Genomic DNA, 25,061 nt, shown 5'->3' with positions numbered 1-25,061 from the left:
TAGTACATACAATCAATATCAGACTCAACCAACAAAAAGGAGCAATATTTATATATGTTGATTTTTGCACGTACTCATATAATTATTTTTTTTACCCCTGGTTTTGTATGTTCATGTTCTGTTCTTTCTTAAACTTTATGTGTTTGTATGTTGTATACTTATTGTGTGTTCAATAAAGTTCAATTTTTAAAAAGTACGTTCTAAATGAAGCTTCAGACGTCACTAATCACGTGACTCTGGCCAAACGAATCAAGCCTCGACAAAGTGCTTCTGAAGCAGTTAATCTTTCTGACACACGCACCGGAGCGTCAGCTTCAAGCGGACCATCGCTACCTTTCACATCTAAAGGTAAGTGTCAAGGTAACTTTGAACTGAGTTCAGTCAATCTCGAGTTTTTCGAAGTTTTCTGAATGAAGTTTTCTGTTGCTCTCTGTGAGAGGAGACCGTTAAAGGCGAGGCTCTCCAGAGTGTAGCAAAACAGGAGACCACAGCTGCTGGGTGTGTGTAAGTGTGCAAACGAATAGATTAGAAGTGCAAGTGAGCCACGAGTAAAGAAAGGTCAAGTTTCGTGAGTTGTTTTTCTCAACACTGATCACGCGCTCAACACTCTACACATACTTGCATCACACGCGCGCTCTCGAGCATCAGTATGTACAATTCTGGGCGTCACGTGAGTTGCAGGCGTTACCATATAACGGAAATCTCCATTGTTCTGTAGCTGAAGGCTTTTCAGTGAGTTTTTTGGACATCCTGATAATAATGAATTACAGTCGTTCAGCCTGGAAGTAATAAATGCATGAACTAGTTTTTTAGCGTCACTCTGAGACAGGATATTTCTAACTTTAGAGATGTTGCGCAAATGGAAGAAAGCAGTCTTGCATATTTGTTTAATATGTGCGTTGAAGGACATGTCCTGGTCAAAAATGACTCCAAGGTTCCTCACAGTGTTACTGGAGGCCAAGGTAATGCCATCCAGAGTAAGAATCTGGTTAGATACCATATTTCTAAGCTTTTCAGGGCCGAGTACAATAACCTCAGTTTTATCTGAATTAAGAAGCAGAAAGTTAGCGGCCATCCAGGTCTTTATGTCTTTAAGACATTCCTGCAGTTAATCGACCTCTGTTGGGGGTAGCGTTCAGATAGCTGCTCTGCTCTATGTTGGTACAGGGCATTGAAGATGATAACAGTGGGTGGATTATATTCTTAAACTTAGTTACAGCGCTTTCAGAAAGACATCTACTTTGATAAAGTCTACTCTCCACCGCTGTGTAATCAATTATTGTAAATGTAAATGTTATCAGGAAATGATCAGACAGGAGAGGGTTTTCAGGAAACACTGTTAAATGTTCAGTTTCTATGCCATATGTTAAAACAAGATCTAGAGTGTGATTAAAGTGGTGGGTGGCTTCTTTTACATTTTGAGAGAAGCCAATTGAGTCTAATAACAGATTAAATGCCATGCTGAGGCTGTAATTTTTAGCATCTACATGGATGTTAAAATCACCCACAATAATTGTTTTATCTGAGCTCAGAACTAAATTAGATGTAAAGTCTGAGAAATCAGACAAACTCTGTGTAAGGCCCAGGTGGACGATAGATGATAACAAGTAAGACTGGTTTTACAGCTGGGGTGGACAATGTTAAGCATCAGGCTTTCAAATGAATTGAAAGTCTGTCTTGGTCTTTCATTAATTAATAGGCTAGTGTGAAAAATTGCTGCCACACCGCCCCCTCGGCCTGTGCTTCGAGGTTTCTGGTAGTTAGAATGACTCGGGGGTGTTGATTCATTTAAACTAACATAATCATCCTGCTGCAACCAGGTTTCTGTAAGGCAGAGTAAATCAATTTGTTGATCAATTATTAAGTCATGTACTAACAGAGACTTGGAGGAGAGAGACCTAATATTTAATAATCCACATTTCACCGTTTTACTCTTTGGTTCAGAGGTGGATACTGTATTGTTCTTTCTTTCTAATTGTTTATGTTTAAGTTGTTTGTTGCTGATTTTTAGTTTGTTTTTTGTCTTTTTGGAAGCTGACACAGTCTCTATGGAGATAGGTTTGGGGGGGGGGGGGGGGGGGGTAGCAGGAGGAGAGAAGTTGCAGGGAGGCGTGTAAGACTGCAACTCTGCTTCCTGGTCCCAACTCTGGATAGTCATATTTTGGGGGGTTTAATAAATTTGTCCATATTTCTAGAAATGAGAGCTGCTCCATCCAAAGTGGGATGGATGCCGTCTCTCCTAACAAGATCAGGTTTCCTCCAGAAGGTTTGCCAATTATCTATGAAGCCCACATCATTTCTGGGACACCACTCAGACAGCCAGCAATTTAAGGAGAACATGTGGCTAAACATGTCACTCCTGGTCTGATTGGGGAGGGGACCAGAGAAAACTACAGAGTCCGACATTGTTTTGGCAAAGTTGCACACCAATTCAATATTGATTTTAGTGACCTCCGATTGGTGTAACCGGGTGTCATTACTGCCGACGTGAATTATGATCTTACTGAATTTATGTTTACCCTTAGCCAGCAGTTTTAAATTTCCTTCAATGTCGCCTGCTCTGGCCCCTGGAAGACAATTGACTATGGTTGCCGGTGTCTCTAGCTTCACATGTCTGAGAACAGAATCACCAATTACCAGAGTTCGACCCCCGGCGGGTGTGTCGCCGAGTGGGGGAAAACGGTTAGTTTAGGACTATGCTTCCTCCTCACCGTCACCCAGCCGCCCTCTTTCCCCAGCTGCTTGGGGTCTGCCGGGGAACAGCTAGCGGGGCCTACGCTATCTTCGGCTGCACCAGCTACAGGGGCCTGGCTAGCTATGGGTGAATGAAGGGTGCGAAGCCTCCTGAGTCTCCAATTCAGTAATCCTGGCCTCCAGCGCTGCAAATATGCTACATTTGTTACAGATATCATTACTGCTAAAGGAGGCCGAGGAGTAACTAAACATCTGACACAATGAGCAAGAAAGTGCAGGAGGGACAGGTGAAGTAGCCATGGTGCTAACGAGTCGGCTACGAGCTAAGCTAAGCTAGCGAAACAGTACAGAGAAAGTGAGTGAATACTTTGGCTATGAATTAGGTAGTGAGTACACAGAAAGTGTGCTTCGGATGAAGCACGTGAAGATTATACTATGAAAAAGAATGCATTTAAAAGTTGTTAATTAAATTGCTAAGCAAATAAGCTACTCAGAAACACCACTGTGTTTGAGCAGGAACAGGAACTGATACTCTACCGCAGAGCGAGCGAACACCAAGTGACAGCGCCACCAAGAGTCTTATCGTTGCAAATCGGTGTGTCGGCCCACTGGGCATTTGATTCCAATAACAGGCCTCAGTCTCTCCTGCTACTGGTCTGCCATACTGCTAAATTTGGTATCGGTGCTCAAACCTTTTGTGTCTGTTTGCCCACTTGGGGAAGCAAAATTCTTTTGTTTTTTGTGGTCAGATGAACATATGAGACACTTTGACTCTTCAGTGCAGTGTGGAGCCTAACAAAGATCTGTTTTGTGTCCCAGCTGATCAGCAGGAGGAGAAGAGTCTGACGGAGCAGCAGAGGAACATTTTCAGCTACTTGGACTCAGCTCAGCCACTACAGAGGAAACAATGAGCTCAACACAGAAGGTGACAGACAGAGCAGGGCGATATGACCAAAAATATTTATCACGATATACATTTGAAAATTTGCGATAACAATATAACTGACGATATAATTGATGCAAGACAAAATACTTTACAACTCCACAACTTTATTAGTGCAAAAAAAAAACCCATCAATGTATTTGCACTTAAACAAGTATGGGCTCAAAATGTGGTCATAAATATTTTGTACTTGTAAAAAAGATTTGTATGTGTAAAAAGAATTTGTGTGTGCGTAAAAAAGATTTGTGTGTGCGTAAAAAAGATTTGTGTGCGGACTTAGAAAAAAAACCCCTGCAAGTTACAAATGCGGATTTTGACCCTATTTTTCTTCCTTTCATCTGATTGGTCAATCAGATTTCCTTCGTGGTGATGAAGGAAAACGCTGGGTTGGCATGTAAAAGGGCATTTATTCCCTTCAAAGACCTGCAGTTCAAAAAAAGCGCCCCTCCGACAGCCAAACCCATCTGTTCTCTGATTGGATTGTTACATTTGTGATTGACCAATCAGATGAAAGGAAGAAAAATAGGGTCAAAATCCGCACTTGTAACTTGCAGGGGTTTTTTTTCTAAGTCCGCACACAAATCTTTTTTACGCACGCACAAATCTTTTTTACGCACACACAATTTCTTTTTTACAAGTACAAAATATTTATGACCACATTTTGAGCCCGTAAACAAGCAGCTTTTTTTTTTTAATGTGTATTAAAATTTAACAGTGCAAATGCAAATGTCAGCCAATTTCCTCTGGAAAATCCTTTTGGTTAAACTGTCAGCAAGCAATTTGCATTTGCACTGTTAAATTTTTATATAACTTTAATGCACATAAAAAAAAACAGCTGCTTGTTTAAATGAAAATATATTGATGGATTTTTTTGCACTAATAAAGTTGTGGAGTTGTAAAGTATTTTGTCTCGCCTCAATTATATCGTCAGTTATATCGTTATCGCAAATTTTCAAATGTATATCGTGATAAATATTTTTGGTCATATCGCCCTGCTCTACTTTCATGTGTTACTGTTTAGGCTTAAATTGGTTTGATGTTTGGTGCCTTTTCCTTAATGTAAAAAAAACCCTCAGGTTACAATCAGACATTTTTCTTGCATTTGATTTGATAAATTTTGATCTTTTGATTGATAAACTAAAATGTTATGGATTTTCACCAGCTGCTTTGTGCTGGAAAAAAATTATTTGGACAGAAGATAGCAGAAGGTTTATTGTAATGGTTGATAGGTTTGTAGCTTGAACCTATCCGCTGGAACGTTGAGGACAATATAATTACACTGCAAAGCAAGACACAAGTAGGCAAAGTTCTTCATGGTACTCGTGCACGGGAGAGACCGGACAAACGCCGTTCCTTCGCTTGACCCCAGTTGCTCTCGCCCGCTCTCCCGTACCACTGTTCTTTTATTGAGGTTACATGAATATGCATCGGTTCATTAACATATGACGTCTACATACACACAAAGAGTACCTTGCCTGTGTGTGTGTGTGTGTGTGTGTGTGTGTGTGTGTGTGTGTGTGTGATCCAGATGTGACCCTGTGAAGACTCCCCAAAGCTGGTGCCAGGAGTCTAGCGGTCCATCTGAACAAAAGGCTCTTATACTTAAACAGATATACGTGTGCTTGCTATACCATAAATCAATAAGAAAAGATACGACCTCTCCTAGGAGGTGTGATCTACGCCGGAACACTCTGTAGAGGGAGTGAACGCACTCCCCCTTCATGCTACACAGAGCTGTTACAGACCTCCTAGGATGAGACATTCTTTCAATCTACAAATGATTATACACCTCTAAGCATATATGGTTAAATATTTCTAAGCATAAATGACAATCAACAATACAAATCTAACAATGGTTATTTCTCAGTTATGAACTGCGGTTTACCCCAAGGCAGCTGGCTCGCTCCACTTCTCTATTCAGTTTTCACTGATGATCTGCAATATGTCTTGGCTTAATCTTGGGTATGCCAATGATTCCACCTTGTTTTATTCAGCCAGTGACAACTCTGAACTGATCAGCGTGTCACAACAAAATTTGCTGAATGTGTTTGACTGGATAAGTAAAAACAACATGATTTTAAATGTATCTAAATCCAAATCTATGTTAATTAGAAGCAGATTAGTCAACAGCCCACAACTGAGTCTTTCCATAGCCAGTGTTAGAACACGTCACCCAGATGAAACTACTCGGCGTTACCATAAATCACCACCTTTCATGGTCTCAGCACATCGATTGTTTTTAAGAAAATGGGACAAGGCATAGCTATGGCTATGAAATGCTCTTTCTGTATCACTTCAATTATGAAAGATGTCATTAATGCACTAGTAATGTCTCATCTGGAGTATTGTTCAATCATTTGGTCAGCAGCTAATAAGACAGATCTTAACAGACTTCAGTTAGTCCAGAATAAAGCGTCCAGATTAGTGTTAAGATGTTCATACTATAATAATATTGATAAAATGTATTATCAACTTTCTTGGCTTCCTGTACAGACTAAAATATTCTATGGCTTACTTGTATTTATAAAGAAAGCAATTCTCTTAAACACACCACATTTATTTCTGCTCAGCTGCAGTATCCAGATGAAATACATAATCATATTACACAGTTTTCAACAAACTGCAATTTAGTAAATGCTCGAGTTAAAAGTAACTTTTTGTAAAACTGTTACATTTAGAGCAACGTTTAAGTGGAATAAATTGCCTTATAAAATTAGAGAATTATTCAAACTATTCAAAACTTCAATGAACACTTAACTATGGAAGCCCATTTCCACCACTAAAAAAAAAAAGGATCCATAACTCAAAATTTCAAGTTACTTTTCTCAAAATTTTGAGTTATTAACTCGAAATTTCGAGTTAGCGCTGCCAATCAGTAATATATGTGAATGACGTCATTTCCTCGTTACCCGGAAGCTGAAGCCCTCAGCTACAAATGCTACAACTAAGCTTACATCCAGTCGTGAATGCACAGATTGCTGAGTGTTTTCAGCCTGGCTTCACAAATGATGAAATCCCTGTGTTATTAGCTGAATCACATGGTGTTACAATCAGCAAACGTACTCGCGAAAGCGCCAATTTGTTGGGATCCGTTTTTGAGTGCACGTTCCTCTGCCATGTGCTTCCGGGTAACAAGAAAGCGACCTCATTCACCTATATTTTTGATTGGCAGAGCTAACTCGAAGTTTCGAGTTATATTTCTCAAAATTTCAACTTATGGATACTAGCTGTTTTGTTTTTATTTAGTGGCGGAAACGGGCTTCCATACTTAAAAGCCGATTCACAGAGCTTTTAGTTGTTGTAAATATTGTAAGAGATGATTTGTTTTTGAAATTTGTGTAATGTGCCTGAATGTTATTGATATTATTATTATATTGTTATTATTGATTGCTTATATTTTAACAATTGTGAAACCTCACTGTGGATGTAAGAGCCAAATTATGCGGATATCTTGAATCCACTTTATTGTATAATATTTTATGTGATTGTATTTGACGGAAGATGAGCAACATCTGTTGTGGAAGCTAATGGGGTTCTTTTTAAATAAACAAAAATACGATTTAATATCACTGAATAATTATGTATAAATCTATAAAAATTAAAGAAATATGTAATAGGAAACTACACTATAATATAAATTATAAAATAATATAAAAGTGTGTGTGCATGTGCGCGTGCAATCACGAGGGATGGGCATGATTTTAGTGTTTGAACAGTCATGAATTATTTTTAACAGCAGGTTGGATGTAATGTGTTAGAACTACCAGCAGGTGGGGATAAGAGACCTTTAAGGTGTTTGGTGCCACACTCCACCTTCAGGTTTAAAACTAGTGTTAATGGAGGGAGTTTGAAGGTTGAGTTTGTTCCACGACTGCATTTCACTCACTGCCTCTGTTTGTATCTCTGTCACTGCAGGACCAACATGGAGCGAGAAGTCAGCGCTCTCAGGAGGCCGACAAACCTCACAGAAGAAAGAGAGAGAAAAAACACACCTGTGACGAGTGTGGGAAGGGTTTTACTGAGAAGGGTAATCTAAAACAGCATCAGGTCATCCACACTGGAGAGAGACCGTTCAGCTGTGACTTGTGTGGAAAGTCTTTTTCCTGGAAGGTTGCTCTAAAACAACACCAACTCATCCACAGTGGAGTTAAAGCGTACAGCTGTGATCAGTGTGGCAGAGCTTTTACTCGCAGTAGCAGCTTACAGAGTCATCTAGTTACCCACTCTGGAATTAAGGCATACAGCTGTGACATCTGTGGAAAAACTTTCAGCCAGAGAGGGCACCGAAATAGACACCTACGCATTCACACCAGACATGATGTGTACAGCTGTGAACAGTGTGGAAAACAGTTTGTAACTTACACACAGTTACAACAACACATGTTTAGCCACACGGATGAGAGACCTTATAAATGTGACCTGTGTGAGAAGACTTTTAAATCTCCACATTACCTGAGACGACACCAACAGATCCACACCAGAAAGAGACTCAACAAGTGCAGTTACTGTGAGGTATGTATTTATATTGTTATCTTGTCATTTTAGCCTGACTGTTTGGAACAACTCTGCTCATTAAACTGTGTTAGCATGTTAGCAATTCTACTGCATGGAAAAGCAGCTCTGAGTGATTATTCAGATTTTCATGTCAGTTATGATTTTAGTATTACTGTAGTATTATGGTGGTAGTATTGTAGTTATTGCAGCCCAGTAAACTGAGTGTGTTAACTGAAACAGTCAAATGTAATTGGACGTCTGCAGAGATGCTCTTTATTTCAGGCGACGTTCAGGATAAAAGTGTTGAAGGACTGACTTACACTGTCTTTGTGTCTTTGTTTAGAAGCAGAGCCACACAGATGGATCCAGTTCTCAACCCTGTCATCACCGTGGTGGTGGGAAAGACTTTCGTTGTGACCTCTGTGGAAAAACTTTCATTCAGCAAAAGACCCTAAAAAGACATCAACGTAGACACACTGGAGACAAACTGAAATACTGCAAAGAATGTGGGAGAAGCTTCACCACACCAAGTGAGTTAAAACAACATGAACTGATTCACAGTGGGGTTAAAAAGCACCTCTGTGATCAGTGTGGGTCATCCTTCACCACTACAAATAAGCTTAAAAGACACAAACGAGTCCACACAGGAGAGAAACCATACAAGTGCAGACACTGTGACAGAAGCTTCTCAGATTCAGGTCATCGTAACAGGCATGAACGTACACACATGGAAGGAAACTACAGCTGTGACCAGTGTGACAAGAGCTTCAGGAATCTCAGTTCATACTCCGAACACAAACGATCCCACGTTACTAATAAACTGTTTCACTGTTACCAATGTGCCCAAACATTCACCTCATTGTCTGCTCTGTGCAAACATCAGCGTGATCACTCAGGGCTGAAATCACTCCCATCACTGGATCACAGTGAATCTGAAGAGACAGAAAGATCCTCTGGTTTCAGTGTCAGACTCAAAAAGCTTGAGATCAGGCTCCACAGAGTTCAGATAGAATCATTTAAACTTGTGTTGAACTGAACTGGTTGCTGGGCTGAACTTCTACATAATACAGATTTACATGGGATCTTATTTTCTGTCGTTTTACTGAGTCAGTTTTGTCCTTTTTTCTCTGTCCTGGTTTTGCTCGTCTGTAAATAATTGAAACTCAGTCAAATAGTTCATTGTTCTCCAGCAAAACGTTTTGGAAACTCATGTTTAACCTTTAAACTCTGACATGTTTTAGCACACAAGGCTTCATCGGGGAGTTCACTCATGATTGGACCATGAGAATAAAGGTTTTTAGTTCTTTCAAAGAGAGTCTGTTTGATGTTTCTGTTTTTTCTACAGAAAGGAAGAAACTATTTTTCTTGCTTTGTGTAGTGTGGAAGTTTTTAATGTTTCTTTCATCTGTGATGTTCTTGATGTAACTAACAGTGAAGTGTTCCAATGTTTTTCTTGTGTTTATATTTGTAAGTTTCCTTTAATTGTGGAACTTTGTTTTGTAATTGGTGGTAGCGGAAGTAACGTGCAGCACGGACTGAGTTTGTGGTGACACTAGAGCAGAGAAGCATGGCGCTCTGTGAGTTCAGCTGCATCGTCCTACTGCTTTAAACTGGACTTAAGTTTTAAAGAACACATAAGTTAAGTTAAATTAAACCCAATTGTGGACTCACCGTTGAGAGGAGTAGCGGCTCGCGCAAAGAACGGACTTTCTCCCGTTTGGCTACAGCAGGCAATGAGGTGTGTTCAGGGTGCCTCTGTTAATTTCAGTTTCAATGAAAGTGCCATAAAAGGGCATTTATGTGTCTATACCTTTATCGTTTGGATTTACTGTGATAAGAGTTATTATAAACATGTTGCTTATTGCAATTGTTTTCTTTGGGTAGTTCTCACGATGATGATGATGATGACGACGCTGAGTGATCTTGTCGCCGAACATTGAATAAATCATCTGTAAACAAGAACTTGTCCGCGTGGTGGCTAACGGGAGCTACACTTGAATGTGTTCACATGAAGATGGTACAAATAAACTGTCCTTTTAGCTTTAGCTCCTAATTTATTCATTATTTGTGGATGTAGCACAGCAGCAGTGTCTTGATTAACACATGGAGGGCTCGGGATCTGATGGTGTCATCTCCCTAATTTGCCCACTGCGTAAATCTCACTCTTTGCCAAGAAATTGAAATAAATCTTGTTTCCCTGCTGGATAGTGATCCACTGTAACTCTGCTCCTCCTTCCTATTTAGGATTTCTGTGACTGAAGTAGAATTCCCTCCATCCATCACTTATCCCAGCTAACCCAAAGTAAAAGAAAGTTTTGCTCATCTTAAAAAAGCATTACAATAATGGGCATTACCAATGCAAACTGAATAATACAGAAGATGAAAGAAGAGACTTTGATCAGTTAATAAAGCTCATGATCTTGATTCATTGTGGCTGCTACACAGATACTTCTGGGTCACTTCTCTCAGTTAGGAACCTTCCTCACCAAACTGACTGTTGGACCACACCCCTGGTTTCATGAGAAATTGTTTCAGCCATGATTTCTCTTCCTGTATTTCAGAGTAAAGACTGAAGTGACAAATGGAAACATGTTTAAAAAACGCAATGTGAGAGAGACGTTGAGGTCCTTGGAAGTTACCCTGGGTTTTTCTGTCACCTTGCTAGATGTTACACACCTTGTTATTGGACTGATTTCTACTGCTGGACTACTCCTGGGGAGAGTAACAATACTCTTACTAATTAGCTCCCTTTCACACCTTTGGGGATATTTATTTTTGTGCTTGCAGCGCTGTGAGCCAGAACAGCGAGAGAAAAATCTGCAACAGCGACGAGCCGAATGCTTAAGTGAATCCCAGCAGCTGCACATGTGCAACGCTGATTTAGAAGATATCTTTGCTCTGGATTTATATTTATACTTTTTCATTTCTATATGATTCTTCTTGCATCTAAACAAAGATGATTCAATTTGCTAAATTTTGATGGCTCTTCGTGCTCGGGTGTAAATGAGACGTAATATTTGCTCTTGGTTTGTTTCTCCTGTACAGAACCTTGCAGTACAACAGAAACCTAAAAACATTATTTGTAGTTGTTATTCTTAGTTGTTCTGCTGCCTAAATACCACAGGGTGTAATTATGAAGTTATTGAGCTGCACATACTTTACGACCTGCTTAAGTTCGAGGTCACAGCGTCTGTAGAGCAGCTGGAACATAATGAAGTCTACAAGGTTAAAGTTTTATCTTCACTTGTTGTTCTCTCTGCTGCTTGGTTTGATGGATCTGAGAGCTTTTGTTTTTATTACTGTTATTATAATTATCATTAATATTTTACTCTTTAAAAGCTTTAAAATAGTGTTTGTGTTTTGAAAAGTTGATTTAAGAATTGAACAGAAACATCTGTCATAAAAATCGCCCAAAGGCACAGAGACAAACTCAAAGGATGCAACCTGTAACTTTCTCTTCCTTCATGTCAGCACCATCATCGATTATTTATAGTAAATGCATATAGCAACAGTAACACTTTAGTTTGGATTTCATAATTTCTGTAACTGGAAAATATTATTTTGTTTAAAGACAGAAGTGACTGTGTAGTTGCAACATTAAAGTGAAATATTTAATAGTCTAATAACAGATTATGTGTTGAAGCTGTCGTTTCAGGAGGAGAGAAGCTGCAGGAGAGGCGTGTAAGACTGCAACTCTGCTTCCTGGTCCCAACTCTGGATAGTCATATTTTGGGGGGTTTAATAAATTTGTCCATATTTCTAGAAATGAGAGCTGCTCCATCCAAAGTGGGATGGATGCCGTCTCTCCTAACAAGACCAGGTTTCCTCCAGAAGGTTTGCCAATCATCTATGAAGCCCACATCGTTTCTTGGACACCACTCAGACAGCCAGCAACTTAAGGAGAACATGTGGCTAAGCATGTCACTCCTGGGCTGTATCCCAGTTCAGGGTCTGCAGCCTTAAAGGCCGCGTTTTAAGGCCGATTACGTCACAGCATCGCGACAAAGGCTGTTCCAATTCAAAGGCTGCTCGAAATGCGGCCCTCAAATGTGTCCTTCATTTCCCTGAATTTTAAAGATGTGTCGGTGTAGACTTCGTGGCCCAACATATCCCAGATTGCATAGCGCGGCGGTGGATGTGGATAATTTTGCCGAAAAAAACGGTGGAAGCGGAGCGGCCAAAGAGTAAACGTTTAAAAGTAAGTACTGTTATGATGTCTCAACAGGACCTGGAAAAACTAGTCCATGCATTCATCTTTAGTAGGCTTGATTACTGTAACAGCATCTTTACAGGTCTACCTAAAAAATCAGTCAGACAACTGCAGCTCATTCAGAACTCTGCTGCTCGAGTCCTCACTAAGACCAAAAAAGTGGACCACACCAGTCCAGCTCTGAGGTCTTTACTCTGGCTGCCTGTCCGTCAGAGGATAGACTTTGAAGTTCTGATGCTGGTCTATAAAGCTCTGAATGGTTTAGGACCAAAATACTAGTGATGGTGATATAAAGCCTCGTGATGAACTGAAGCTTTCATCCAACTGGTCGACTCATGGTTCGAAGCATTGTGATGATTCATTTGCTGTACTTCGCCATCAAGTGGACGATTCAAGTGAAACAAGCTCTGTGATTATAATGATGTGACGTGTAAACCGCTAAACTGAATAAATAAATTGTTTTCATGATTATTTATCCCGAATATTGTCTCAGTATGTCTGATACAAAAGAGAAAGTGGAACCTATCAGGACAGAGTTTTGGTATGATTGTGTAACTGTTAGAGCTGGGTATCGTCACTGATTTCTAGAATCGATTCGATCCGATCTGGGTAAATTTTTCCTCAGACAGTCAGAAATGTTATAATTCAGATCACGGATCAGTACATTTCCATAATTTTATATCTATAAAAAGAAAGATGAGATTTGCGAGACTTTATCAAAGGTGTAAGCATCACAGCAGATGCCTTTGTATCAAAGTAGCTGAGGCTAAAACAGAAAAACGATTTTATAAAAATATTCTGCAGTAGATCAAAAACGAAAGAAAACCATTAATCAACATATGAACATTACCTGATGCTGCTGAAGTGAAGCAGAGAAAAGTTACAGAGGTTTAGAGACACGGCTAAGCGTTTTGCATTTTGCATAATTTTAAAAAGTTTAAATTTGTTCAGTAGCCTACTGAACAGCAGAAATTAGGTTTTCTTTTCGGAAGTAAGTAAAAGGGGAAAAAAACAGCGACCGACAGCGCTGTAAACAACGGTAGACAGCAAATCCAGCATGTCCAAATTAACACTGTCGGATTTGATTTCAACACTATTAAAGTGTCTATATGGGTCCACACCAGAGAGTGTTAATTTAACTCTTTTTGGAGAGTTGGTACGTTAACTCTGATTTAGTGTTAAACACCAAATCTGTCTGGAGTTGATAATTTAACACTGGGTGTTAAGAGTTTATATATTAACTCTCAAAGAGTATTTTAGTTTAACTACGTAAGAGTTATCTTCTAATTCATTCTAAAAAGCAGGAATTTTACTGTTCTGAACTTCTAGAAATTTCTTTTGGAAATAAACATTTACTAAAAAGATGCAATGGTTTTTGAAAAACATTTATTCTGAACTGTGCACCACAATATCAAAACATTTTCTGAAAGATGTAACAGTATACATGTTCTCACTTTCATTAGAATTTTGTTTATCAAAAGGTCTGACATGGTAAATGCAAATAACAGCATTCTCATCACTTATTTCTTCAATACAATATGCATGTCCTTCATTCATCCCTTTGTGGAACTTCAACGCACTTCTGCTCTCCCTCATATTCCATCTTCACAAGCATATCCTGTGCGGAGATTGAATAAAAATTAGTTGACACTAATTAACGGCACAAATAATCCAGTAAACAATTGCAGCACAGTAAAAAAAAAGAAAGAAAAGGAATCCTCTTTGAGCCATTACTTGTGTAAAGTATTTTCCCAAAAGACAAAGACACAGGCAGCAGGTAATACTGAACTAAATGTAAAACCACAACCTTTTTCATTTTTACCCAAACCGTGTGCACAAAACTCTGGAGGGATCTATGCTAATGTAGAATCCAGTCAGGACGTCTGGTACTGCTGTTTGCTCGTTTTTTTTTTTAATGGGCGATCGTTTTCAGGCTTCAAGTAGCACCATTATACCAACATTTCACATTCTAGACATTGTTTTAGGTGTATTTGACCAAAAGTTTGACTGAAAATTCACATGCAAGCTTTTTTTCAAGGCTGTGGTATTTGCCCGCAAACAATACCTTTCAGCTAGCTAAAACAGAATATTATGCTATCACCGAGCAACATGGCTAATGCCTTTCACACAGCTTTGTCTCAACTCCAAAGAGCCACAGAAGTAAAAGCTCATAATAATAATTGAAACAATCTTTGAAAAAATGATTTACCAAGCATGGCAAACAACTCGAATATGTAGAGCAAAATGTTCTGAAACGGCTTCACTTCAGCTTCGATTGAAGCCGTGCTGGGGGCGGAGTCTGTGAATTTACTCTGTTGGTGTCATAGCCCCTCTAGGAGTTCAGAGTTAAGAGGTCAAGAGTTAATGTTTCCATTGTAACACCTCCAGATTTGACATAGAAACACTCATTTTTAACACTCGATTTTAACTACTATCATTTTACACCTCAGAGTTACATTAAAAGAATGTGACTCTGCTTAGAGTAAAATTAACTCTACTTTTGCAAGAAGACTATTAACACCAAAACATTTAACACTTTTGAATTTGCTGTGTAGACTTGTGCATAACAAGCAAGTGAATAATGCAGAAAACAGATTTTTAGACGGGAAACTGTTCTTGGAGTACAGAGAGAGACCACGAGCTGTGCATGAAGTGTGATTTTATCGTGGTGGAAGCAAAATAGCAAAAGTCAGAGGGAATTCATGGCTATGTTTATGTGAAGCGTAGTTTGGATCTTCTTTTGCTGCTGGTTCAGTCAATATTGTTTGGAGAGGTAAAAACCTACAGCTTCAGAATCAGCGCAAAAAGGGCGTAAAACACAAGGCCCGCCGACAGATCAGAACCAGCGAGCTGTCGGATTTCGGCCCTAACCGTGTCCGTGCTGTCGGGTGAGAAAGGCCACATCTCACTGATTCTGATGTGTCGGCGGGTCCGCGCTTTGTGTTTACGTCTTTGTGCATAATAGCCTACGTGTATCTGCTGTCATTTACTGTTTTAGCTGTTTGGTGGTTGTTGAAATTTAGTGAAGTTTAACCTGAGATTCTGGCGTTTGGGGCAAAATAAATTTATATTAAAAATCGATTCAGGATTTTAATGAATCAATATCACGTTATCCAAGCTAGAATCGATTTTAATCGATAATCAAAACCCACCCCTAGTAACTGTGTAATCATGCTTATGTACATCTGGATAATGACACAAACTTGTGGCGCTCCACTTTTTAATAAACTAAAAGACATTATAGAATCTGTAGTGTTGTTTATTTATATTATGGTACTTATCAGTTGTGATATTTATTACTGTGTGCATACTTTATTAGAAGAGAAAAAAAATCTCTTCCTTGCTGGTTCCATCGAAGAAGAAATGCTCAAGTAACTGTGTAGCACGTAGGTAATCCAATTCCACAACACAGTGTGATGAGGGAATCAGCTGTGTTTTGCTGCCCATTTTATTTCGAATCTGGCGCGAACCGGCGAGCCAGTTCCTGAATCAGTCACGTGGTACGGACTGCCCACGAGGCCTTGAACGTCACTGCATACGTAATCAAAGCGAGCCTCGATACGCGCTTCATAAAAATTCCCCCGAGATTACTCGACACGCTTCGACACATCACTACCTCTCACATCTAAAGGTAAGTGTCAAGGTAACTTTGAACTGTTCAGTCAATCTTGAGTTTATCGAAGTTTTCTGAAGGACGCTTTCTGTTGCTCTCTGTGAGAGAAGACCGTTAAAGGCGAGGCTCTCCAGAGTGTAGCAAAACAGGAAACCACAGCTGGGTGTGTGTAATGCTGGGCTTATGCTGGGCTTACACTGTGCGATTTTTGGCCCATTTTGAGCCGATTTTTGAGTCGTGCGACCGTTTTGGCGATCGGCCCGATTTTGGCCTTCGTCGTGCATCGCGTAGTATACGTGGGCTAATGCTGGGCAGACACTGCGATTTTTTTCAGTCGCGCGATTCAGCTCCTACTCAAACTGTACGTTGACTCGCAGGGGTTAGAAGTTCATAGGTCACGGTGCAGGGTCTCACACTATACGGCCCGATGCTCTGATGCGACCTGAGTGCTCACACTGTGCGTCCATAAAATGAAGGTTATAACGGAAATTCTGTCGCTCGCTATCCCTCTGTCTTTCACTCACACAGACACACCACCACCATCAACTTTGCTAAATTGCTAATGAAAAACATTGAGCAGCAGTGTAGATCCAACTATTTTCACGGTTGTTGTGGTCGTGATAATTTTGTGAGGCCACATCGAAAAGGCTCGGATGAGCTTTCCAAAGTTCTACAAGTTGTGCTCCCATCGCTTGTGTCCAGATCACACATGTGCTGTGCCGTCTTTTTCGCTGACATTTGTGTTTGCGCGTGCGCAGTGTGACAAACTGCAGTGACACCCTGGTCAGTTCTTCTTTCATTGACTGAAGGGTACCAACAATTTTGTCCACGTCTACGGCGCTACTCCCTCGGACCGAGAAACCCCTCTCTCTCGGGTCTGGGTGACGGTATTGCTCTTGAGCTCATGTAGAGCACACTGTCCTTGCTAGAGACAGATGAAGGCGGATTCCTCTTCACTCAAGTCTTCCTCCGACAGCTGGCTTCACCAATTCACTGTTGCTGGCTGCAAAGGGTTACTACTCACTTGCAGGAGTGGCCGCAACCACTGGCAATAAGCTGCTCTTTATAGAGGACTCATGCTCGGGGGAGACGTTTTCTGGTCCACCCTCTCTCCCAGAAGAGCCCCAGGAACGCTTGTGTCATCTTTGCATACCTCCACAATTACATATTGTTTAGTCTTTAAAAAAAAAATTGAGGTTTTCCGTGTACCACCAGAGAGAGACTAAGTACTACTAGTGGTATGTGTACCACAGTTTGAGAACCACTGTTCTAAACCATGCTGTGAAACTCCTGGGGACCACCCCTTAAGGGTGAGATTAAAAGTATATGTGTATGACTGAGGGGCTGCCCCTCAGATCTGCTCTGGGAGAAACATAAGAATGTAGAAGAGGTGAAGGGAGTGTGTTTTTAAAAAAACAAAACAAACAAATACGTTCGATAAAGTGCTTTCGGTTCGGTATGCATATGTATCGAACAATACAAAATCTTTTATTTGTTTTATCAACTTTTCTTCCAACGATGCTGTCTGTGTTGAGCGCTCAGTAGATCTGTGTTCGACTACCCCGCCTAGGCTGCACTGTCGAGTGCAGATCCACTGAGCGCAGCGCAAGCTAGCAAGACAGAAGCCAAGCTCGTTGCAATATGGCAACTGCCTCAACGCTACCCGAAATTGAACCTCCCCCACCTTCATTCAGATCTGGCGTTTGAAACTATCGTGATGTTCATGTGAAGCATGACCCTGATGGTAAGCGCGTCATGGACAAAAGTAAAACAGTATGTCCGATGTGCCACGCAATGCTCAATTGGTGGGAACTAGTGCGTTATCGCAGTTAGCTCGTTAACATGTTGATGCCGTCCAGCCCCACGCACACGATCCATGGTAACTCGTTAAGGGAGATTTGCAGCGTTATGGCGTTAACGTCATTTTAACGAGTTTAACGCTGACAGCACTAGTGGGAACACAATGAATATGACTACACATTTATGCCGACATCATCCTAGTGCAAAGACAAGTGGAAGCAGACAAAAACAACAAGCACACATGCCACAAACGTTACCAGAGTCATTTAGGCAGCCGTTAGCACATGATTCTCCTTATGGGGACCTGATATGTTTAATATGCTGCTGAGAGTATAGCCCAGAAGAAGCGTATAGAATAGCTTTTATTTTGGAAAGAGCCATTTCTCTGTAATAAACTCTCTTTTCCAAAGATGAGTGATTCCTCAATCAGATTTATTTATTTATTTATTTATTTTTGTTGTTTCATCAACATTAAATTTAAAAACTGTACTTTTGAGTTAAAATATATATTTATAATGTTAATAAATGACTAATTAAAAAGGCATGAACTTTTTTTTTTTTTTTTGTATCGAAAAAGTATCGAACCGTGACACCAAAGTATCGAACAGAACTGAACTGTGAATTTTGTGTATCGTTGCACCCCTAGTTGGAGGTAAAAGTGCTATAATGAAAAACATTTCAAGAAAATGTAAAATAAATGTATTCCAGGATAAAACACAGCTGTCTTTGTCTTAACGCTGCAAATCGGTGTGTCGGCCCACTGGGCATTTGATTCTAATAACAGGCCTCAGTCTCTCCTGCTACTGGTCTGCATACTGCTAAATTTGGTATCGGTGCTCAAACCTTTTGTGTCTGTTTGCACACCTCGGGAAGCAAAAATTTGTTGAACATATGAAACACTTTGACTCTTCAGTGCAGTGTGGAGCCTAACAAAGATCTGTTTTGTGTCCCAGCTGATCAGCAGGAGGAGAAGAGTCTGACGGAGCAGCAGAGGAACATTTTCAGCTACTTGGACTCAGCTCAGCCACTACAGAGGAAACAATGAGCTCAACACAGAAGGTGACAGACAGAGCAGGGCGATATGACCAAAAATATTTATCACGATATACATTTGAAAATTTGCGATAACAATATAGCTGACGATATAATTGACACTAGACAAAATACTTTACAACTCCACGACTTTATCAGTGCAAAAAAACCCCATCAATGTATTTTCACTTAAACAAGCAGCTGTTTTTTATGTGCATTAAAGTTATATAAAAATTTAACAGTGCAAATACAAATGCCTTGGAGCAAATGTCGGCCAATTTCCTCTGGAAAATCCTTTTGGTTAAACTGTCAGCAAGCAATTTGCATTTGCACTGTTAAATTTTTATATAACTTTAATGCACATAAAAAACAGCTGCTTGTTTAAGTGAAAATATATTGATGGGTGTTTTGCACTAATAAAGTTGTGGAGTTGTAAAGTATTTTGTCTCGCGTCAATTACATCGTCAGTTATATTGTTATCACAAATTTTCAAATGTATATCGTGATAAATATTTTTGGTCATATCGCCCTGCTCTACTTTCATGTTGTTACTGTTTAGGCTTAAATAGGTTTGATGTTTGGTGCCTTTTTCTTAATGTAAAAAAAACCCAGTATTGTTCAATCATTTTGTCAGCAGCTAATAAGACAAACATAGGATTTATTATCACTGAATGGTTATGTATAAATCTAGAAAAAGTGTGTGTGTGTGTGTGTGTGTGTGTGTACGATCAGGAGGGATGGGCATGATTTTAGTGTTTGAACAGTCATGAATTATTTTTAACAGCAGGTTGGATGTAATGTGTTAGAACTACCAGCAGGTGGGGATAAGAGACCTTTAAGGTGTTTGGTGCCACACTCCACCTTCAGGTTTAAAACTAGTGTTAATGGAGGGAGTTTGAAGGTTGAGTTTGTTCCACAACTGCATTTCACTCACTGCCTCTGTTTGTATCTCTGTCACTGCAGGACCAACATGGAGCGAGAAGTCAGCGCTCTCAGGAGGCCGACAAACCTCACAGAAGAAAGGGAGAGAAAACATACACCTGTGACGAGTGTGGGAAGGATTTTACTTTGAAGGCTAATCTAAAACAGCATCAGGTCATCCACACTGGAGAGAGACCGTTCAGCTGTGACTTGTGTGGAAAGTCTTTTTCCTGGAAGGAATCCCTAAAACAACACCAACTCATCCACAGTGGAGTTAAAGCGTACAGCTGTGATCAGTGTGGCAGAGCTTTTACTCACAGTAGCAGCTTACAGAAGCATCTAGTTACCCACTCTGGAATTAAGGCATACAGCTGTGACATCTGTGGAAAAACTTTCAGCCAGGGAGGGCACCGAAATACACACCAACAGATCCACACCAGAAAGAGACTCTACAAGTGCAGTTACTGTGAGGTATGTATTTATATTGTTATCTTGTCATTTTAGCCTGACTGTTTGGAACAACTCTGCTCATTAAACTGTGTTAGCATGTTAGCAATTCTACTGCATGGAAAAGCAGCTCTGAGTGATTATTCAGATTTTCATGTCAGTTATGATTTTAGTATTACTGTAGTATTATGGTGGTAGTATTGTAGTTATTGCAGCCCAGTAAACTGAGTGTGTTAACTGAAACAGTCAAATGTAATTGGACGTCTGCAGAGATGCTCTTTATTTCAGGCGACGTTCAGGATAAAAGTGTTGAAGGACTGACTTACACTGTCTTTGTGTCTTTGTTTAGAAGCAGAGCGACACAGATGGATCCAGTTCTCAACCCTGTCATCACCGTGGTGGTGGGAAAGACTTTCGTTGTGACCTCTGTGGAAAAACTTTCAGCCATGAAAGGAGCTTAAAAAGACATCAACGTAGACACACTGGAGACAAACTGAAATACTGCAAAGAATGTGGGAGAAGCTTCACCACATCGCATCACTTAAAACAACATGAACTGATTCACAGTGGGGTTAAAAAGCACCTCTGTGATCAGTGTGGGTCATCCTTCATCACTGCAGGTCAACTTAAAAAACACAAACGAGTCCACACAGGAGAGAAACCATACAAGTGCAGACACTGTGACAAAAGCTTCTCACAATCAGGTCATCGTAACAAGCATGAACGTACACACATGGAAGGAAACTACAGCTGTGACCAGTGTGACAAGAGCTTCAGGAATCTCAGTTCATACTCCGAACACAAACGATCCCACGTTACTAATAAACTGTTTCACTGTTACCAATGTGCCCAAACATTCACCTCATTGTCTGCTCTGTGCAAACATCAGCGTGATCACTCAGGGCTGAAATCACTCCCATAACTGGATCACAGTGAATCTGAAGAGACAGAAAGATCCTCTGGTTTCAGTGTCAGACTCAAAAAGCTTGTGATCAGGCTCCACAGAGTTCAGATAGAATCATTTAAACTTGTGTTGAACTGAACTGGTTGCTGGGCTGAACTTCTACATAATACAGATTTACATGGGATCTTATTTTCTGTCGTTTTACTGAGTCAGTTTTGTCCTTTTTTCTCTGTCCTGGTTTTGCTCGTCTGTAAATAATTGAAACTCAGTCAAATAGTTCATTGTTCTCCAGCAAAACGTTTTGGAAACTCATGTTTAACCTTTAAACTCTGACATGTTTTAGCACACAAGGCTTCATCGGGGAGTTCACTCATGATTGGACCATGAGAATAAAGGTTTTTAGTTCTTTCAAAGAGAGTCTTGGAGGTGTTCGATGTTTCTGTTTTTTCTACATATAGGAAGAAACTATTTTTCTAGCTTTGTGTAGTGTGGAAGTTTTTAATGTTTCTTTCATCTGTGATGTTCTTGAATGTGTTGACATGAAGATGGTACAAATAAACTGTCCTTTTAGCTTTAGCTCCTAATTTATTCATTATTTGTGGATGTAACACAGCAGCAGTGTCTTGATTAACACATGGAGGGCTCGGGATCTGATGGTGTCATCTCTCTAATTTGCCCACTGCGTAAATCTCACTCTTTGCCAAGAAATTGAAATAAATCTTGTTTCCCTGCTGGATAGTGATCCACTGTAACTCTGCTCCTCCTTCCTGTTTAGGATTTCTGTGGCTGAAGTAAAATTCCCTCCATCCATCACTTATCCCAGCTAACCCAAAGTAAAATAAAGTTTTGCTTATCGTAAAAAAGCATTACAATAATGGGCATTACCAATGCAAACTGAATAATACAGAAGATGAAAGAAGAGACTTGGATCAGTTAATAAAGCTCATGATCTCGATTCATTGTGGCTGCTACACAGATACTTCTGGGTCACTTCTCTCAGTTAGGAACCTTCCTCACCAGTGGCGTCGTTAGGCCTATTTTAGGGGTGCTGAAGCCTCCCTAAAATAGTCTTAAGCCCCCCTAAATAATTTGGCGGGGTTTTTTTGTTTTTTTTTTTAAACTTATTCGATTTTTGTTTTTTTACAGAACTTGCAGACAAATTCAATATAAAGATGCAGGAATATGAGTCTAAAGAAATAATAATATAAACCTGTCGCTATTCACACAAATATGATCATAACTCGGTTGGTCCCTTTCGCTTTACATTGTTAAGGTAGCGTCAGTGCTTCGTTATCCAATCCCTTCCAGTTGTTCACAGGGGACATCCACATGACTGAAAATCCAGTCCTCGTTTTCACTGCTACTTTACACTCCGCTCGTATACACCTGCGGACACACTAGCGTACATGTGGCAAACGGCAAGAAATCATGGATATACGCAAGTTTTTCAAGAAAGTAAGTCTTCATCACTGGCTGGTAGTAACAATTAGTTAGCTCCAGCTAACAGCAGAGAGTCCCATGTAAATAATGAACCAGGTGCTCCCCATTTTGATAAATAAAAACCTGGCTAGCGCACTAAGTTAAATTCTTAGCATAATGTTAATTTCTGTCACTCGTTTTAGCTCTGAAAAATCGAGCTGTGGTATGGTTATCATCAGTGGAAATAATAATAATCACTCCATCCCCATTAACCTGTAGGAGTCAGGGCAGAGGAGCACAGAGAGGCAGAGGGGAGAGACGTCTGCTGGAGAGGTGAGTCAAAGGATGGAGTCATTTGTGATGCAGACAGTCTGATTAGAATTTTATGGGACTCAATATGGATATGAAATATGAAACATTTCAGTCACGGTACAACATATAAGACCTGTTTAACTTGAGCTTTTATTTAGGAGAGTCAAGGTTAGAAAGTGGAGAGAGCAAAGAGAGAGAGATATATATAAGTCAAATTAGCCTGACTCACATATTTTTGAGAGTTCTATTTTAATATTACTTCAATTCAAGTAATTTAGTAATATTTTTCAGGGCTTTAAATTGCAACCATTTTAGTCACATGCGTGCTCAAAATATAATGTTTGTAACTTCAAAATATTTGGAAGCAACAGAAGTCATGATATTAGCAATTTACATTACAATTCAGTATGTTTTAATGTATCTTGAAGGGTGAGGCAGAAGGGGAGGCTGAGGGAGAAAAAGGTCAACAGGCAAGTTCAAGTCAGAGAGAGCAAGGAGAGACAGAGGAGCTGCAGCAAATGGATCGAGAGGCAGAGGAAGATCAAGTTATTACAGAGAGAGGAGAGCAAACAGGCCAAGAGAGGGAAAATGATGAAGCAGCTGCAGCAACTCATTCTACTACAGGGTTTGATTTAGGTGACAAAGACACAGGGCCCAGACAGGTGAAGCTGAAGAGCTATCCAGCTGATACTTTTGGTACACAGAAGCGGGCATTTAACCACAGCTGGTTTGAAAAGCACAACTGGTTAGAATATTCAGTCAACCAGAATGCAGCTTTCTGCTTCCCATGTAGAGTGTTTGGCAAAAACATCAAACATGATAGTTTGGTCAGTAACGGTTGCAAGAACTGGAAGAAAGCTTTAGTCATCTTTGGCAAGCATGAGATGGCACAAACACATAAGGACAGTGTTGTTACATGGAAAAGCTACCAGGGAACTAGCAAACAGGGAAACGTTGCACAGGTGATAGCAACTGCAAATGTGAGTGAGATAGTCGAAAGAAGAGAGTATCTCAGACGAATTGTTGCAGTCACCTCTATGTTAGGGAGACAGGGACTCCCTTTTCGTGGCCATGATGAAGGTGAAGACAGCCCAAACAGAGGGAATTTTCTTGCGTGCATGGAGCTTTTGAAGGAGTTTGATGCTTTTCTTCAAAAACATAATCCCCCATCAAATGCACAGTATATCTCACCAACATCCCAGAATGACATGATTGGAGGTGTACAAGCACATTTTAGAAGGCTCCATCCTGAGGCTATCTATGTGCATTGTTATGCTCATCAACTCAACCTGGTTTTGTGCAATACTTGCAAGGCTGTCCCAGAGGCTGTGGAGCTTTTCAGCTTGTTGGAGTGTGTGTATTCTTTCTTCAGCACCTCCCTAGTCAATCATCATAAGTTCATGGAGACTCAGGCAAAGCTTGGATTGACAAAAACTGAGCTTGTGCAACTTTCAAACACTCGCTGGGCATGTCAGTTGCGATCAATCAGTGCAGTTCTTGAGACATTGCCTGCCATTTTGGAGTGCCTATCTGCAATTGGATCCCCCATAGCTGTTGGTCTCAGAGCAAAGCTCTACAAGTTCTCAGCAGTCTATGCACTACTGATGTTTCAGTCGATTCTGTCTGTAACCGAAGGACTCCACAAATTCCTGCAGAAAGAGACTTTAGACCTGGCAGAAGCGTTTATCTGCAAACAAGCTGTGTGTGACACAATTAAGGGAAAACACTCAGATGCATTTGCTACAGAGCTGTATGAGAAAACCAAGGCCCTGTGTAACACCCACAGTATCCCTGAACCAGGTGCCAAGACAAGGCACAAACAGAGGAAAATGGAGGATTTTGTCCTGGAGGCAACTGTGGGTTCACGCACTGAATTGAACAACTCAGACACATTGAAAAGAGAGTTACTTTTCCCTTGTGTGGATCGGATGGTTGGCGAGCTTGATCAAAGATTTTGCAGTGTAGATGCAGGGCTGCTAAAAGGTGTCCAGGCATGTAGTCCTGAATCTGAGAACTTCTTGAGTGAACCACACTTGAATGAACTTGCAAAGCACTACAGACTTGACCTGAAAAAAGAGGAGGTTCTGGTGGCCAGAAACTTTCTTACCCGGAAAACAGAGGCTGGATGTCCACCCAAAAATATGTTGTCTGTGTACAACCTCCTTGATTCAGACATGTTTCCCTCTCTGAAGGCAACCATCCAAGTTGCCCTAACAGTGCCTGTCAGCAGCTGCTCGTGCGAACGGTCCTTTAGTGCACTGCGTCGGCTGCA

General features: G+C 40.4%; 2 protein-coding genes across 10 annotated transcripts in view; both read left to right on the top strand.

Moving 5' to 3' along the window:
- The first annotated feature begins 257 nt into the window (after positions 1-257).
- On the top strand, positions 258-10,715 carry LOC308385453 (uncharacterized protein). Of its 7 annotated transcripts, none has more exons than XM_080864367.1 (5): positions 258-348; positions 3,514-3,619; positions 7,553-8,149; positions 8,475-8,661; positions 10,693-10,715. In XM_080864367.1, the coding sequence occupies exons 2-5, from the start codon at positions 3,602-3,604 to the stop codon at positions 10,695-10,697; spliced, it is 807 nt and encodes a 268-aa protein (XP_080720493.1). In that variant the 5' UTR covers positions 258-348; positions 3,514-3,601; the 3' UTR covers positions 10,698-10,715. The 7 variants fall into 7 exon arrangements, 6 of the variants coding, with proteins under 6 accessions (XP_080720493.1, XP_080720492.1, XP_080720488.1 ...); XM_080864366.1 differs by lacking the exon at positions 10,693-10,715 and adding an exon at positions 10,016-10,683; XR_013969514.1 differs by lacking the exon at positions 10,693-10,715 and adding an exon at positions 10,016-10,630 and having other exon boundaries at positions 267-348; positions 8,475-9,869.
- Positions 10,716-15,939: 5,224 nt separating this feature from the next.
- LOC308385445 (uncharacterized protein) overlaps positions 15,940-25,061 on the top strand; it is a 227,905-nt gene continuing 218,783 nt past the window's right edge. The window contains exons 1-4 of one of the 3 annotated variants that reach the window (XM_080864330.1): positions 15,940-15,972; positions 18,708-18,813; positions 19,750-20,178; positions 20,507-21,378. In XM_080864330.1, coding sequence (XP_080720456.1) covers positions 18,796-18,813; positions 19,750-20,178; positions 20,507-21,076 — 1,017 coding nt within the window. In that variant the 5' untranslated portion in view covers positions 15,940-15,972; positions 18,708-18,795 and the 3' untranslated portion in view covers positions 21,077-21,378. Of the gene's footprint in view, positions 15,973-18,707; positions 18,814-19,749; positions 20,179-20,503; positions 21,379-25,061 lie in introns of those variants that run through there. The other 2 variants (XM_080864329.1, XM_080864336.1) reach the window with 2 other exon arrangements.

Source organism: Rhamphochromis sp. 'chilingali', assembly GCF_963969265.1.
Source record: "Rhamphochromis sp. 'chilingali' genome assembly, chromosome: 18".
Lineage (NCBI taxonomy): Eukaryota > Metazoa > Chordata > Actinopteri > Cichliformes > Cichlidae > Rhamphochromis > Rhamphochromis sp. 'chilingali'.
This window is presented reverse-complemented; position numbering and strand designations above follow the sequence as displayed.

Coding starts and splice junctions, on each gene's coding strand:
- LOC308385453 (XM_080864362.1), top strand. Junction 8,150..8,474: donor ACAAGTGCAGTTACTGTGAG/GTATGTATTTAT, acceptor GTCTTTGTTTAG/AAGCAGAGCCACACAGATGG.